Source organism: Zootermopsis nevadensis, unplaced genomic scaffold (genome assembly GCF_977971745.1).
Source record: "Zootermopsis nevadensis isolate Lab colony 2312 unplaced genomic scaffold, Znev_1.0 Znev_ptg000050l, whole genome shotgun sequence".
Taxonomy (NCBI): Eukaryota; Metazoa; Arthropoda; class Insecta; order Blattodea; family Termopsidae; genus Zootermopsis; species Zootermopsis nevadensis.
This window is the reverse complement of record NW_028259182.1, coordinates 538,726-556,847: the sequence shown is the minus strand read 5'-3', so window position 1 is coordinate 556,847 and position 18,122 is coordinate 538,726. Positions and strand designations below refer to the sequence as shown.

At 43.1% G+C, this 18,122-nt stretch overlaps 1 protein-coding gene across 1 annotated transcript in view; it reads right to left on the bottom strand.

Moving 5' to 3' along the window:
- Positions 1 to 18,122, bottom strand: part of Gad1 (glutamate decarboxylase) — a 122,484-nt gene that overhangs the window by 79,514 nt on the left and 24,848 nt on the right. The window contains exon 2 of the mRNA XM_022078790.2: positions 6,713 to 6,884. Within this exon, the coding sequence (XP_021934482.2) occupies positions 6,713 to 6,884 (172 nt within the window). The remainder of the gene's footprint in view (positions 1 to 6,712; positions 6,885 to 18,122) is intronic.

Genomic DNA, 18,122 nt, shown 5'->3' with positions numbered 1-18,122 from the left:
CTGGTCGATGTTTACCAACGTTTCAGAGGTCATACTGCCTTCATCATCAGGGCGATGAGTCTGAAGATTTCTGTCTTCTGGGCTGTTGCGCTGTGTAGTCTGGTCGATGTTAACCGACGTTTTAGAGGTCATACTGCCTCCGTCATCAGGGCGATGAGTCTGAAGATTTCTGTCTTCTGGGTTGTTGCGCTGTGTAGTCTGGTCGATGTTTACCAACGTTTCAGAGGTCATACTGCCTTCATCATCAGGGCGATTCTTAGTATAAAGATTTCTGTCTTCTGGGATGTTGCGCTGTGTAGTCTGGTCGATGTTTACCAACGTTTCAGAGGTCATACTGCCTTCATCATCAGGGCGATGAGTATGAAGATTTCTGTCTTCTGGGCTGTTGCGCTGTGTAGTCTGGTCGATGTTAACCGACGTTTTAGAGGTCATACTGCCTCCGTCATCAGGGCGATGAGTCTGAAGATTTCTGTCTTCTGGGATGTTGCGCTGTGTAGTCTGGTCGATGTTTACCAACGTTTCAGAGGTCATACTGCCTCCGTCATCAGGGCGATGAGTCTGAAGATTTCTGTCTTCTGGGTTGTTGCGCTGTGTAGTCTGGTCGATGTTTACCAACGTTTCAGAGGTCATACTGCCTTCATCATCAGGGCGATTCTTAGTATAAAGATTTCTGTCTTCTGGGTTGTTGCGCTGTGTAGTCTGGTCGATGTTTACCAACGTTTCAGAGGTCATACTGCCTTCATCATCAGGGCGATGAGTATGAAGATTTCTGTCTTCTGGGCTGTTGCGCTGTGTAGTCTGGTCGATGTTAACCGACGTTTTAGAGGTCATACTGCCTCCGTCATCAGGGCGATGAGTCTGAAGATTTCTGTCTTCTGGGATGTTGCGCTGTGTAGTCTGGTCGATGTTTACCAACGTTTCAGAGGTCATACTGCCTCCGTCATCAGGGCGATGAGTCTGAAGATTTCTGTCTTCTGGGTTGTTGCGCTGTGTAGTCTGGTCGATGTTAACCGACGTTTCAGAGGTCATACTGCCTTCATCATCAGGGCGATTCTTAGTATAAAGATTTCTGTCTTCTGGGATGTTGCGCTGTGTAGTCTGGTCGATGTTTACCAACGTTTCAGAGGTCATACTGCCTTCATCATCAGGGCGATTCTTAGTATGAAGATTTCTGTCTTCTGGGTTGTTGCGCTGTGTAGTCTGGTCGATGTTAACCGACGTTTCAGAGGTCATACTGCCTTCATCATCAGGGCGATTCTTAGTATGAAGATTTCTGTCTTCTGGGTTGTTGCGCTGTGTAGTCTGGTCGATGTTAACCGACGTTTCAGAGGTCATACTGCCTTCATCATCAGGGCGATTCTTAGTATAAAGATTTCTGTCTTCTGGGATGTTGCGCTGTGTAGTCTGGTCGATGTCAACCAACGTTTCAGAGGTCATACTGCCTCCGTCATCAGTGCGATTCTTAGTATGAAGATTTCCGTCTTCTGGGTTGTTGCGCCGTGTAGTCTGGTCGATGTTAACCAACGTTTCAGAGATCATACTGCCTCCATCATCAGTGCGATTCTTAGGATGAAGATTTCCGTCTTCTGGGTTGTTGCGCCGTGTAGTCTGGTCGATGTTAACCAACGTTTCAGAGATCATACTGCCTCCATCATCAGTGCGATTCTTAGTATGAAGATTTCCGTCTTCTGGGTTGTTGCGCTGTGTAGTCTGGTCGATGTTAACCAACGTTTCAGAGATCATACTGCCTCCGTCATCAGGGCGATGAGTATGAAGATTTCTGTCTTCTGGGTTGTTGTGCTGTGTAGTCTGGTCGATGTTTACCAACGTTTCAGAGGTCATACTGCCTCCGTCATCAGGGCGATGAGTATGAAGATTTCTGTCTTCTGGGTTGTTGCGCTGTGTAGTCTGGTCGATGTTTACCAACGTTTCAGAGGTCATACTGCCTTCATCATCAGGGCGATTCTTAGTATAAAGATTTCTGTCTTCTGGGATGTTGCGCTGTGTAGTCTGGTCGATGTTTACCAACGTTTCAGAGGTCATACTGCCTTCATCATCAGGGCGATTCTTAGTATGAAGATTTCTGTCTTCTGGGTTGTTGCGCTGTGTAGTCTGGTCGATGTTTACCAACGTTTCAGAGGTCATACTGCCTTCATCATCAGGGCGATTCTTAGTATGAAGATTTCTGTCTTCTGGGATGTTGCGCTGTGTAGTCTGGTCGATGTTAACCAACGTTTCAGAGGTCATACTGCCTCCGTCATCAGGGCGATTCTTAGTATGAAGATTTCCGTCTTCTGGGTTGTTGCGCTGTGTAGTCTGGTCGATGTTAACCAACGTTTCAGAGATCATACTGCCTCCATCATCAGTGCGATTCTTAGTATGAAGATTTCTGTCTTCTGGGTTGTTGCGCTGTGTAGTCTGGTCGATGTTTACCAACGTTTCAGAGGTCATACTGCCTCCGTCATCAGGGCGATGAGTATGAAGATTTCTGTCTTCTGGGTTGTTGCGCTGTGTAGTCTGGTCGATGTTTACCAACGTTTCAGAGGTCATACTGCCTTCATCATCAGGGCGATTCTTAGTATAAAGATTTCTGTCTTCTGGGATGTTGCGCTGTGTAGTCTGGTCGATGTTTACCAACGTTTCAGAGGTCATACTGCCTTCATCATCAGGGCGATTCTTAGTATGAAGATTTCTGTCTTCTGGGTTGTTGCGCTGTGTAGTCTGGTCGATGTTTACCAACGTTTCAGAGGTCATACTGCCTTCATCATCAGGGCGATTCTTAGTATGAAGATTTCTGTCTTCTGGGATGTTGCGCTGTGTAGTCTGGTCGATGTTAACCAACGTTTCAGAGGTCATACTGCCTCCGTCATCAGGGCGATGAGTCTGAAGATTTCTGTCTTCTGGGTTGTTGCGCTGTGTAGTCTGGTCGATGTTTACCAACGTTTCAGAGGTCATACTGCCTTCATCATCAGGGCGATTCTTAGTATGAAGATTTCTGTCTTCTGGGATGTTGCGCTGTGTAGTCTGGTCGATGTTAACCAACGTTTCAGAGGTCATACTGCCTCCGTCATCAGGGCGATGAGTCTGAAGATTTCTGTCTTCTGGGATGTTGCGCTGTGTAGTCTGGTCGATGTTTACCAACGTTTCAGAGGTCATACTGCCTCCGTCATCAGGGCGATGAGTCTGAAGATTTCTGTCTTCTGGGTTATTGTGCTGTGTAGTCTGGTCGATGTCAACCAACGTTTCAGAGGTCATACTGCCTCCGTCATCAGTGCGATTCTTAGTATGAAGATTTCCGTCTTCTGGGTTGTTGCGCCGTGTAGTCTGGTCGATGTCAACCAACGTTTCAGAGATCATACTGCCTCCATCATCAGTGCGATTCTTAGTATGAAGATTTCCGTCTTCTGGGTTGTTGCGCTGTGTAGTCTGGTAGATGTTAACCAACGTTTCAGAGATCATACTGCCTCCATCATCAGTGCGATTCTTAGTATGAAGATTTCTGTCTTCTGGGTTGTTGCGCTGTGTAGTCTGGTCGATGTTTACCAACGTTTCAGAGGTCATACTGCCTCCGTCATCAGGGCGATGAGTATGAAGATTTCTGTCTTCTGGGTTGTTGCGCTGTGTAGTCTGGTCGATGTTAACCGACGTTTCAGAGGTCATACTGCCTTCATCATCAGGGCGATTCTTAGTATGAAGATTTCTGTCTTCTGGGTTGTTGCGCTGTGTAGTCTGGTCGATGTTAACCGACGTTTCAGAGGTCATACTGCCTTCATCATCAGGGCGATTCTTAGTATAAAGATTTCTGTCTTCTGGGATGTTGCGCTGTGTAGTCTGGTCGATGTCAACCAACGTTTCAGAGGTCATACTGCCTCCGTCATCAGTGCGATTCTTAGTATGAAGATTTCCGTCTTCTGGGTTGTTGCGCCGTGTAGTCTGGTCGATGTTAACCAACGTTTCAGAGATCATACTGCCTCCATCATCAGTGCGATTCTTAGGATGAAGATTTCCGTCTTCTGGGTTGTTGCGCCGTGTAGTCTGGTCGATGTTAACCAACGTTTCAGAGATCATACTGCCTCCATCATCAGTGCGATTCTTAGTATGAAGATTTCCGTCTTCTGGGTTGTTGCGCTGTGTAGTCTGGTCGATGTTAACCAACGTTTCAGAGATCATACTGCCTCCGTCATCAGGGCGATGAGTATGAAGATTTCTGTCTTCTGGGTTGTTGTGCTGTGTAGTCTGGTCGATGTTTACCAACGTTTCAGAGGTCATACTGCCTCCGTCATCAGGGCGATGAGTATGAAGATTTCTGTCTTCTGGGTTGTTGCGCTGTGTAGTCTGGTCGATGTTTACCAACGTTTCAGAGGTCATACTGCCTTCATCATCAGGGCGATTCTTAGTATAAAGATTTCTGTCTTCTGGGATGTTGCGCTGTGTAGTCTGGTCGATGTTTACCAACGTTTCAGAGGTCATACTGCCTTCATCATCAGGGCGATTCTTAGTATGAAGATTTCTGTCTTCTGGGTTGTTGCGCTGTGTAGTCTGGTCGATGTTTACCAACGTTTCAGAGGTCATACTGCCTTCATCATCAGGGCGATTCTTAGTATGAAGATTTCTGTCTTCTGGGATGTTGCGCTGTGTAGTCTGGTCGATGTTAACCAACGTTTCAGAGGTCATACTGCCTCCGTCATCAGGGCGATTCTTAGTATGAAGATTTCCGTCTTCTGGGTTGTTGCGCTGTGTAGTCTGGTCGATGTTAACCAACGTTTCAGAGATCATACTGCCTCCATCATCAGTGCGATTCTTAGTATGAAGATTTCTGTCTTCTGGGTTGTTGCGCTGTGTAGTCTGGTCGATGTTTACCAACGTTTCAGAGGTCATACTGCCTCCGTCATCAGGGCGATGAGTATGAAGATTTCTGTCTTCTGGGTTGTTGCGCTGTGTAGTCTGGTCGATGTTTACCAACGTTTCAGAGGTCATACTGCCTTCATCATCAGGGCGATTCTTAGTATAAAGATTTCTGTCTTCTGGGATGTTGCGCTGTGTAGTCTGGTCGATGTTTACCAACGTTTCAGAGGTCATACTGCCTTCATCATCAGGGCGATTCTTAGTATGAAGATTTCTGTCTTCTGGGTTGTTGCGCTGTGTAGTCTGGTCGATGTTTACCAACGTTTCAGAGGTCATACTGCCTTCATCATCAGGGCGATTCTTAGTATGAAGATTTCTGTCTTCTGGGATGTTGCGCTGTGTAGTCTGGTCGATGTTAACCAACGTTTCAGAGGTCATACTGCCTCCGTCATCAGGGCGATGAGTCTGAAGATTTCTGTCTTCTGGGTTGTTGCGCTGTGTAGTCTGGTCGATGTTTACCAACGTTTCAGAGGTCATACTGCCTTCATCATCAGGGCGATTCTTAGTATGAAGATTTCTGTCTTCTGGGATGTTGCGCTGTGTAGTCTGGTCGATGTTAACCAACGTTTCAGAGGTCATACTGCCTCCGTCATCAGGGCGATGAGTCTGAAGATTTCTGTCTTCTGGGATGTTGCGCTGTGTAGTCTGGTCGATGTTTACCAACGTTTCAGAGGTCATACTGCCTCCGTCATCAGGGCGATGAGTCTGAAGATTTCTGTCTTCTGGGTTATTGTGCTGTGTAGTCTGGTCGATGTCAACCAACGTTTCAGAGGTCATACTGCCTCCGTCATCAGTGCGATTCTTAGTATGAAGATTTCCGTCTTCTGGGTTGTTGCGCCGTGTAGTCTGGTCGATGTCAACCAACGTTTCAGAGATCATACTGCCTCCATCATCAGTGCGATTCTTAGTATGAAGATTTCCGTCTTCTGGGTTGTTGCGCTGTGTAGTCTGGTAGATGTTAACCAACGTTTCAGAGATCATACTGCCTCCATCATCAGTGCGATTCTTAGTATGAAGATTTCTGTCTTCTGGGTTGTTGCGCTGTGTAGTCTGGTCGATGTTTACCAACGTTTCAGAGGTCATACTGCCTCCGTCATCAGGGCGATGAGTATGAAGATTTCTGTCTTCTGGGGTGTTGCGCTGTGTAGTCTGGTCGATGTTAACCAACGTTTCAGAGGTCATACTGCCTCCATCATCAGGGCGATATCGCCCTGATGACGGAGGCAGTATGACCTCAGACTACACAGCGCAACAACCCAGAAGACAGAAATCTTCATACTCACCGCTGTGAAAACCTCAAGTCTTACATGATATAATATTATTTTAAATTAATCATAAGGTTTGTATTTTAATGTATTAGAAGGAAACAAAAGAAAATCTTCAGATTTAACAGAATGTATATCTAAAATTACCGCCACAGTGGTCTAGCGGTCAGAACACTAGCCTTGTAAGCCTGGGGTCCCGGGTTAAATTCCCGGTGGTGCTCAAATTTATAACTTGTGTTGGGCAAGGCCGTGGTCTAGGCATCACGGAGTTTTCGTCCGGGGGCTTCCCCGGTTTCTCCGTGGCATCCCAACAATTACTCCACTCACACACAGAAGAAGGCAATGGCAAACCACTTCTGATCATCTCTGCCAATTATGTATATATGTATGAGCAGGTCCCTGACAACCTGAAGAGGTTGGAAGGATCCTGTTCATAATATATGGACCTGTCGTCAGACAGAACACTACAAATAAAAAAAAAATATCTAAAATTATATTATCCTATTAGGAAGGTATAGTCCGTTAGAGGACGATTAACTCACCGGTGTATGTAAGGAGAGCTGTGTTCTTAGTGAGCCTGTAGTTGGCAGGTTCCAGTCCACCTCCAGAGCTCATTGTCAGCAGCTTCGCTTTGAGCGACTTGCAGGGGCTCAGAAGGAAGCGATCGAGAAGGAGGTCGAGTTGCGCCGGTAGCTCAATTTTGGCGGAGTTATTCTACAACAATTAATTGGAAACTGTCGGCCGAGCAGCGGTAGTGAGACGGCGCCTTAAGATGGAGTTGGGATGACAGATTTGCGACAGAGACAAGGAGGCGAATTAAACAGAAAAATTAGCGATCCGACAATGGAACGAGAAAATGGTACTGAAATTTAGTAGCGTGGATGTAGAGGAAATAATCAGTACGAAATGCACTGGACAGGAGATGAAGAATGAAACGTCTTGGAATTCTAAAACGAAGACTGGGTCGATGGGTAGTGTTTGGTTTGGGACATTGAGGATGAGTGCTACGTGGAAGGGGTCTATTTGCTGAGATGTCTACCAGAGGACGAAGTTGTCCAGATGTATGGCTGCATGTAGGTTGGACGGGGAGCACGCTACTAGGGCGGTGTGTGGAGACGCACTGAGAGATGCTCTTAGATTCAGGGGCGGGCTCCTGTTGGGCGGGGTTGACTGCAAACAGGCGCAACACCGAGAACACGGTGATTGGTGACGAAGCCTGGAGAGGGGCAGAGGTATGATACATTGGGAGACGTGGGAGACTCTGATATGAACCACGACAAACGGTGCTGTGTGTAGGAATGCCTGTGAAATGGGTTATATCTAAACGGATCGGGGAAAGATATTAAAGAACAAAATAAAAATATTTTACGTTCAAAATTGTAATATGTCATGGAGTTCAGTTTTAAACTTTATTTTTGTAAGAAATATTTTCAAAGCAAGCATTAACTTTGAACAATCGTCAAACTTCTTCTGTTAATTATATATAATTTACTATTATTATTATTATTATTATTATTCTGTCTGACGACAGGTCCATATGAACAGGATCCTTCCATCCTTTTCTCGGACTGGGACCTGTTCATATACGTTCTTGGCAGATGATCCAGAAGTGGTTTGCCATTGCCTTCTTCTGTGTGTGAATGGAGTAATTGTTGGGATGCCACGAGGAAAACTCCGTGTTGCCTAGACCACGGCCTTGCCCAACACAAGTTATAAATTCGGGCACCGCCGGGAATCGAACCCGAGACCCCAGGATTAAAAGGCCAGCGTTCTAACCGCTAGACCACCGCGGCGGTAATTTACTATTAGAAAGGTAAAATGTATAGAAAACCTGGAATGTTTGTTTCGAAGTCCTGGAAGATAGAGTGGTGATGAATTGGTATATTGCAGACCAACGTGGCCTATTATAACGAACTGTTCCAGTGTGGATCTGCTGATTACATATCAACTCTGAGACAGATTATATAACAGAAATCTTCATACTCACAGCTGGGAAAACCTCAAATCATATACAGATAAACTGATAATGAATTGGTCCTCTTAGGATAGCTACTAATGAGGCAACCTTGCCATTGACAAGAGTTGGTTTAACAGCGTGCGGCTTTGTGTGGGCGGTAAATGGTACGACGATGAAAATGGGTAAATATAAAATGGTGTAATGCACGGTATTATTCCTGCTATGGAATTTTACTTGGCTGCAACCTCAGCGCTGAGAATGGTCTGTTTACAACTCATTGTTCTGTGGTGATATCATTCATTTGGACACCCAAACCCAGAACTACATTATCTCCACCGCCGTGGAAACCTCAAATCTCACATCGCTGATTTCTGTGTGCTTGCATGATGGGATGCTGAGAGCTGGTAAATTAGAAATTTGTTGGACAATTATATTGTGGCGGTCTTGAGCGTCTGGTCTGGCTCGGAGTAAGAGCTTCTTTTCGTGTAGACGTAAGTCTACATATTCCATTACACTTTTTCAATAAAAGAGTGAGCAGATAGTACAGATTATGTAGCATTTGAGGTTTTTAAGGCGGTGAGTTTAAAGATGGCTGTCTTCTGGTTTGTTGCGCCGTGAACTTCTACCAGACTACACGACTCAACAACCCAGAAGACAGCCATCTTCAGTATAGAATATCCCACTAGAACCTAACTCTTCTAATATCCATCAGCCATAGATGCATAATTGTAATCTTTTAAGGCTGAGTGGTAATTAGTCCTGTATTTACCGTCTCATTTAATAACGTTTAGTAACTGCATTTTGAGCACAGAGTGTTTTCTGTGGGTTTCGTATTATTCTTAAAGTAAACAGTTGTCATTTCCTTAAACAGAATTAAGCAACTGATGTTTTTAATGGTGAAGTGTTTATTATGCGATAAGAACTGGATGTTTAAATATTATTTAGACTAGCCTGGCTTTCAAAGGGATTAACTGGAGTTTTATAAACATCCGTAAAATACTAATTACGGGTACACAACTTATTGATTTAGTGCGTTTATAATGTTTAGTATAGACGTACAGAATTTGAATACGTTAAATTTTCCAGATATAATCTCGTTTTTGTGGGCTATTTTGTAAAGCAGCAACATGGAGTTCGCGAGAATTCTTTATTTATCTCTCGGTTTGACGGCGAGAACGAACCAGTGAGATTTTGTATGGAAATAAATAGGTATTCGTATTACTGAACTGTGTGAAGGATTCTCTTGCTTATACGTTTAAGATTTAAAACAACTGTTAGTCCCGCGCATTTATATGAAATACTTTGCCTTGATAACCCAGTAATCAAGGTTTCCTCCTTCGTTATTTTCAGGGTATGCTACATTCAATCTTGTAGTCTCTGTCATTGCAGATTTATTTATTGAATATTTGTATTTTCGCCCTTGTAACTCTCCTTTAATAACTTTAGAATTATTTGATAAATTTAATGAAGTTTTATATCGTGCTATTGAAGACTGAAACACAATTATACCTTTAATTCTAATCCACAAAATAATAATAAAATGGCGACAGTGAAACGACAGGTGGAAGCCACAGTATAGATACTTAATTTAAGTTCTTAAAGTTGAATGTAGTAACACATCATCCGATTATTATGTAAAGGCAATGAACTTTTTTGTTTCGTAAAAGGCGAGAAATATCCCGGGCAAATGAGTCTTGTGTTGGGCAAGGACGTGGTCTAGGCAACACGGAGTTTTCCTCCGGGGGCTTCCCCGGTTTCTCCGTGGCATCCCAACAATTACTCCATTCACACACAGAAGAAGGTAATGACAAACCACTTCTGGATCATCTGCCAAGAACGTATATGAACAGGTCCCAGTCGGAGAAAAGGATGGAAGGAGCCTGTTCATATGGACCTGTCGTCAGACAGAACACTAAATAAATAAATGATGGCCACGGTGGTCTAGCGGTTAGAACGTTGGCCTTGTAATCCTGGGGTCTCGGGTTCGATTCCCGGCGGTGCCCGAATTTATAACTTGTGTTGGGCAAGGCCGTGGTCTAGGCAACACGGAGTTTTCCTCCGGGGGCTTCCCCGGTTTCTCCGTGGCATTCACACACAGAAGAAGGCAATGGCAAACCACTTCTGGATCATCTGCCAAGAACATATATGAACAGGTCCCAGTCCGAGAAAAGGATGGAAGGATCCTGTTCATATGGACCTGTCGTCAGACAGAACACTAAATAAATAATAAATAACCTATTAATAATGTTTCTGTTCTTTTGTTGTTATTCGTTTTATTGGATACAAAAGAGCTCAATATTGAATCATGGCTCTCGTTCTCTAAAATGATCAGCGTGTTACAGACATTAAGTCTACAGCACGCTTTTGGACATACTTTATTTAGTAAAAAGTATACCATATTTTTGTAAAGTAATGTAACTTAAGGTCATGATGAGAATTACGTTTAGGCGCGTTCGCATTTCAGCGCATGTAATAAATCGATAATCGTTAAATCGATTTCAATTACTTCTGGTATTCAGAAGTTCTACAGGAATACTAAGGAGTCATCTTAATTTTGATTTAAATTAGCAACAATAACTGGCACTTTAATGAAAACCTGTGTGCGGTTTTGCGCTCGGATGTTAGAGGGTGGGGAATCCCCTACCGCGAAATTTCTCAGCCTTTCACAAATTCCAAGGTTAAATTCTAGCGAACGTTCCAGAATTGTTATACAATGCGGAAATATCCTAACTTTTTTACGATAATGTCGACTTCGTGCTTGAGGAATTTACAAAGGATAATGGACGGTGGATTTTACAGTGTGAACTGTTACAAGCTTCTTATAAGTTTCTAATTACATTTTTTCTTCAGTTCTTGTCTCCAGCGAATGTTACATTTTAGATTTTGGTGCATTTCGGACTTTTATTATATATTTATGATACGGGCGAAAGGTATAAATGCTTGGAGAAAGGGAGATATATAAGTTATATTATTATTTAGTGTTCTGTCTGACGACAGGTCCATATGAACAGGATCCTTCCATCCTTTTCTCGGACTGGGACCTGTTCATATACGTTCTTGGCAATGATCCAGAAGTGGTTTGCCATTGCCTTCTTCTGTGTGTGAATGGAGTAATTGTTGGGATGCCACGGAGAAACCGGGGAAGCCCCCGGAGGAAAACTCCGTGTTGCCTAGACCACGGCCTTGCCCAACACAAGTTATAAATTCGGGCACCGCCGGGAATCGAACCCGAGACCCCAGGATTACAAGGCCAGCATTCTAACCGCTAGACCACCGTGGCGGTATATATAAGTAAGAAGATAAAATATAAAAGAGATAATTAATGCTAGGAATAAGAATTGAATTAAGAAGGAAAGTAAGTAAGAAAGAAAGACCATTTAGCACGCTCTGTGTAAGAAGGGCCTATGGAAACGAACAGTAGCGTCCTTTTTGCTGTGCGCCTGTAAGAGGGGTTTACCCCAGTCCGGGCACGGAACTGCGCGGTGGAACGCAACACTGACGAATAGCGTCGCTCGTACCAGACGCCGGCGCCGTGCGTTTAAATCAATTTACCGAGTGGGCGGGGCTTGGAATCTGAACAGCCATTGTGTGGCCACTGAGACGTGATATTCCATTAAATGCCCACCTTCCTTTTCTAAATAAAATCCTCCCTCAGGGGTGGCACATAAATCACATTATTTTTTTTTTTGGAGCAAATAAAGCGGGTCACGCTCTGGCATGACTTCTATTCCTGTGCACCCTTGTCGTTTCGAGGGGGCTCGCGTGAAGATCTGAAATGTCAGAAGTCATTGCGCCCACGAATTTTGTGGCTTTGGGAGGTGAATTCTGCGATGGCTGATGTGTTTTTATCATTGGTTAGACTTTTTTTGGATATGTAATAGGCGAACTAAGTTTATTTTATAAATTATAAATGTATTTGAAGGAATTTTTTTTAAAAAATTCGCGTCTTATAGTATATTAATTAGCCAGACAGATTTAATATTGGAAGGTAATATAATCCGACTGATAATCTTGTTGTAGTTGACTTATTTTTCGTTAATTCGTAGATTTGTCCCTGTCTTCAAAGGAAAATCATTAGCAACGCCGTGCTAACGGATCGACAGAGAAATTATCATGTTCTAAAAAGTCACTTGGCTTTTCGGACCCAGCAGACACTTCGTACTTTTGGAAGCCTTCCTGTCTGCTCCTTTAGCTGCTAAGCTGGTAGCCCTGCTCTGTGCATATCGATTTCAGCCCTTGTTCAGCCGATCTCTTTGGTTTATCTCTGTCTTTAAAGTTGTAGTTAATTATATAAGTTAAACTTACAGGTAATTTTCTGTTTTTCAAGTTGATTCTGACCCCACGTAAATCGAACTGGACTTCCTGAAGGCGTGGGAAACAATAGTTTGAATGTCTTATTACTGTGGTTTTTCTTTAAACAAAAACAGTGTGTAATTGAGAAGAATTACTTAATTTGTATTACAGATAAGTTAATTAATTGACGTCAGGAATAATATAGGCCTCTATTTATTTCCTAATTCATAACGTTAAAATTATCTATGTTTTAAAATCGTATCTACTTCTAAACATGTATATACATTTTGTTTGGAATTCATATTTTATGATGACGTTATAAAGAAGGAGGCGGTACGAATATTTTATGTTGTATTTGGGAAAATTATATCGTCGGAATGTTCATTAATACTAAGGTGTTTGCATTAAGCCGAAATGCTTGTTTATTACGTTGTCAGTTATTATTTACGTAAATTGTCTTCTGCAGTGAGCTTTGTTGAACGTTTTGATTTGTAGTATATTTTGAAGCATATTGTACGTACAGGGCTGAAGTTTGGGGCAGCAAAATTCTTCCAAAACTTTGGTAAATGCATATAAGGCCACATGACGTTACAACCCAAAAGATCATCATTGATATCTGAACCTCTTTGAGATCCTCAAATCTCAATAACATAGCAAATAACATTTAAAATTGTTCGATAACTGAAGTATCTAGGAATAACACTAGCAAATATAATGAGGTTTATAGAAAAATTGAGGTGAGAATACATTCTGAAAAATGTTTGTCATTTATTGGGCTGTAAAATTTATGATGCTTTTAATGTTTAAAACAAAATCAAAATAAGATAAACAGTAATTCAATAGTTGTTTTGTATGAGTGTGAAACATGGTGTCTTACGTTTGGGGAACAGATATATAAAAGACTCAGGATCGAGCCCAGTTACAGACTTTGTAATATTTGCGTTGAATCTTCGGGTCGTAGCATAGTTACTATCAGGGGACCAGTTGCAATGGACCAACGGCCATGATTCTACGACCGTCTTCCAGTTCATTATTATCATACTGAGAGAAGAGAGAAGTGACCTCATTGTTGGTGGTTCTTATAATAAGCCAGACCCCGCGCGGAAGCAAATCAATGCATTGTTACTGCTACTCTGAGCCCCTGGGAATCCTGCAACCCGGGAACCAGGTCAAGCTGCAACGATCGGGCTCGTGGTATTGCGTCAGAGAGTGCATGGGTGTGAGGCTCATTGACGTCATCGGCAACACAAGAATGTGCCTTTAAGGTATTATTGCCGCTGATACCTGGCGGGGATTTGATGGAGGAATTATGTCCCTTGGAAACTCATGCGAACGTCCTACGTGGCTACGGGACTGGGAACAGAAGAAAATGATCTTCTGAAGGACAGAAATTGTATTTTTGTGTTAAAAAGCGAGGATAAAAAGAACTGGAATTGATTAGATAGATCCGAATGAGGAACTTTATAAAATTTACTTTTCGCCAAATGTTGATAGTGTGATTAAATGCAAAGACGTGAATTGGTTAGAATGCGTCTAGGAAATGAACGCGTGAATAATTTTGGTCGGGAATCTTCAAGGGACGAAGCTAGCTGATATACCAAGGCGTAGGTGGATGTGTCTTACTAGAGGACAATGGCGTGACGGTGTGAACTGAATTGCACTGACAAGATAAAGGGATCCAATGGCGGACTCTTGTAAACGTGGCGAACCTTGCCCCAATATAAATGACAGTTTCATGACGACTACACACACACACCAGTCAACAGGCTAATATACCATGGAGTTAATATTCTTCTTGTAAGACTTGAGGTTCTCACAGCGGTGAGTATGAAGATTTCCGTCTTCTGGGTTGTTGCGCTGTGTAGTCTGGTCGATGTTAACCAACGTTTCAGAGGTCATACTGCCTCCGTCATCAGGGCGATGAGTATGAAGATCTCTGTCTTCTGGGTTGTTGCGCTGTGTAGTCTGGTCGATGTTAACCAACGTTTCAGAGGTCATACTGCCTCCATCATCAGGGCGATATCGCCCTGATGACGGAGGCAGTATGACCTCAGACTACACAGCGCAACAACCCAGAAGACAGAAATCTTCGTACTCACCGCTGTGAAAACCTCAAGTCTTACATGATATAATATTATTTTAAATTACTCATAAGGTTTGTATTTTAATGTATTAGAAGGAAACAAAAGAAAATCTTCAGATTTAACAGAATGTATATCTAAAATTACCGCCATGGTGGTCTAGCGGTCAGAACACTAGCCTTGTAAGCCTGGGGTCCCGGGTTCAATACCCGGTGGTGCTCAAATTTATAACTTATGTTGGGCAAGGCCGTGGTCTAGGCATCACGGAGTTTTCCTCCGGGGGCTTCCCCGCAACAACAACAACCCAGAAGAGGGAAATCTTCAATATTCTTCTTCTTCTTCTATGGCTCTCCGGTCCGTATTCGGTCCATGGCCTCCTCAATTCTCCCCTTCCATTCGGTCCTATTGTAAGGTCGATTCTATCCCAGGCTTTGATCGAGGTTTCGAAACATCTTCCTTTTTACGGTGCAAGGTTGTTAGCCTTGCGACCAACCCCCAACCTGGAGGACCAGGGTACATTAGCCTGTTGACTGGCGGTAGCATAGCTACTGGTAGGGCCTCCCTAGCCAGATTGGTCGAGGAGGAGAGGTCAGACTAAGACAGGTACCCATGGAGTTAATATTATGTAAGTAAAAATGTTATCAAAACTTTTTAAAATGGGTCCCCTCAAATATATTAAGAAAGGCGGATTGGCGGACAGACACGGCGAGGCAAGCAGCCAGCAAAACGTGACTGCAGGACTTCTTGCATTTCGTTGCATTAAACCAGGGACGTTTAAATAACATTCTAATTCTGTAATTATTAAATTAAGTAGCCCATTTCTTCTGCAACCCGCCAACTGGTAGGGAAACCCGTTATCATCGTAGTGGATTACTTTCAGCGTTGCCGAAACTGGAAGGACGACTCAGATTGCTATGAGAGCCATTCTTGCACTGAGATTTAGCATCACGTCGCTAATGGATTTGTGTGATTTGTATCTCTCTGAGTGCAGTGGCGGCTCCACAAACGTTATCACAAGTGCATAAAACAGGCAGTTTCTGTGTGCTTTGTGCGGGAGTGAACGTTCTCGCATATTCGCTGCTGGTTTATCTGCAAGGAAGTATTATGTTCATAATGATAACAAATTAGAAATGTAAACAACGGATTTTGGCTTTATATGTTATGACGCAGTGGCAGTTTATCAGTGTTTCGGAGAAACGTATTATCTTCATCTTCAAGGCACTGCCTCACAACCCAGAAACCACAATCCACGTTTTAACCGTCTCAGAATAAGCAGCGTCAAATAACCTATTTAAAGTAAGAAAAGTGTTTTAAACATTAAAATCTCGTTTTAAACGCAGTCACAACTACAACAATATTTGTAAACTTTAGTGACATCATTATAAGAATTTAAAAGAATTGTTTCTTTGTTTTTTGTTTGTTATGAACAACTCACTGAACAGCTTTACAATCGATGCTGAAATTGTCCGCCGTCTCCTCTCTGTCCGAACTCCGGCAGGTTAATTATTTTAAGGCACAAGTGTTTTGAAGAGCGTACTACAAAACAAGAAACTTGGCTGTCCTCATGTTGTCAGGCTACGGAGGTTTCACTAGTCTGCACATATAGTGAATGGAGAAATCCCTTTCCAAAGTAACTTAAAATATCTAGAAGGTGGATACTATTAAAATTAAACTCAATGTGGCACAGGTAGACCATAACTAACTAACAAGATGGCTTACCGAACCCGAAGGTTCATCACCGAATTAACCAAAGCCCTCCACCAGTCCCTGTCCAGGGCCAACAAAATCCAGTTTCCTTCAACTCCTATCTCCCATAGATCCCGCCTGAGATTATCCTCCCATCTACGTCTAGGTCTCCCCAGAGGTCTCTTCCCCTCAGGCTTCCCAAATAATGAACCCAACCAACCAGATGGCTTACGGAACCCGAAGGTTCATCACCGAATTAACCAAAGCCCTCCACCGGACCCTGTCCTAGGCCAACAAAATCCAGTCTCCTTCAACTCCTATCTCCCATAGATCCCGCCTGAGATTATCCTCCCATCTACGTCTAGGTCTCCCCAGAGGTCTCTTCCCCTCAGGCTTCCCAAATAGTGGACCCAACCAACCAGATGGCTTACCGAACCCGAAGGTTCATCACCGAATTAACTAAATCCCTCCACCGGACCCTGTCCTGGGCCGACAAAACCCAGTCTCCTCCAACACCTATCTCCCGTAGATCCCGCCTGAGATTATCCTCCCATCTACGTTTAGGTCTCCCCAGCGGTCTCTTCCCCTCAGGCTTCCCAAATAGTGGACCCAACCAACCAGATGGCTTACGGAACCCGAAGGTTCATCACCGAATCAACCAAAGCCCTCCACCGGACCCTGTCCTGGGCCAGCAAAATCCAGTCTCCTTCGACTCCTATCTCCCATGGATCCCGTCTGAGATTATCCTCCCATCTACGTCTAGGTCTCCCCAGCGGTCTCTTCTTGACTTAATCACCCTGACAATATTGGGGGAGGAGTACAGATTTTTAAATAGGTAGACCACGAGAATGCGATATCTCAAATTGTCCCATAATGTCGGTGTAATAAACCGTATGACAGCATCCAGAATCTATTGTAGCAAGAAATATATTCTATGTATACGAGTCGAAATTTGTGCTAACCTGCCTTGGAGGAACGAGGAAAATACGAGAATTTGAAGATCGCATTGCGTAAGCTAGACAGAAACGTGAACCTCGTTTTAAGGCTCTTGCCACTTAAACACGCGTCTGTTTCGGTAGATTATTCACAACCTTCATGACAGGAGCATTGAACATGAAGGGAAACGTTGATCTCAGAACCTGCATTCCCTTGACTTCATTGTCAAGGTTACATTTCAATGCAATTTAGATGCAAGCAACTTTGTTCTTCAATTCGCTGATTGTATAAATATATCTATACGGGTTTAATACAATGAATAGTTTCATTTTTAGGTGTTCTTACCAGCAAGTCCGCTTAATGACTGTTAAAATTGTCCGTATGATATTCTTAAACTTCAGAGTACTTTTCTCGTTGAAAGTCTTTCTGATGACTTAGGAGCGCCGTGAAATTTGTCCTGTACGTGCATGCCTTTACTTCAGAATTATGGAAACTCAAAAAGCTTCCTTCATGACAGTCACAACAAAACCCCGACACTGGATGATAGTGTAAATACAGTTTATTCTACGAGTGAGGCCAAGGCCTTTAAGAAAATGCAGGTCTGCACATGAGAAATGTGAAATTCATTCATAATTTGAATCGGACAACTTAAAGGAAAGTCACCACTCGGTAAATCCAAGTTGGGGGGGGGGGGATTAATATTAAAATAGATCTTAACGTTATGGAGTATAGAGTGGATTTATCTGGCTTAGAATGGGGTTTAGCGGTACAGACTTGCGGACACTGTATGCATCTTGGGGTTCCGTAAAAGCAGGGAATTCTTTTCTATCTGGGAAATTTTTATCTTCTCAGTAAGGTATGTACACCGTGGACTTAATTAGTAAAATTCACAGATTTCCTTCCAGTGAGTATACTCGTAATTTGAACTGCTATCACTCTTTTATAAAAGAAAGAAACGATTTGTTGGACGCATACGAGTTTCCAAGTTTTTCTGAACCT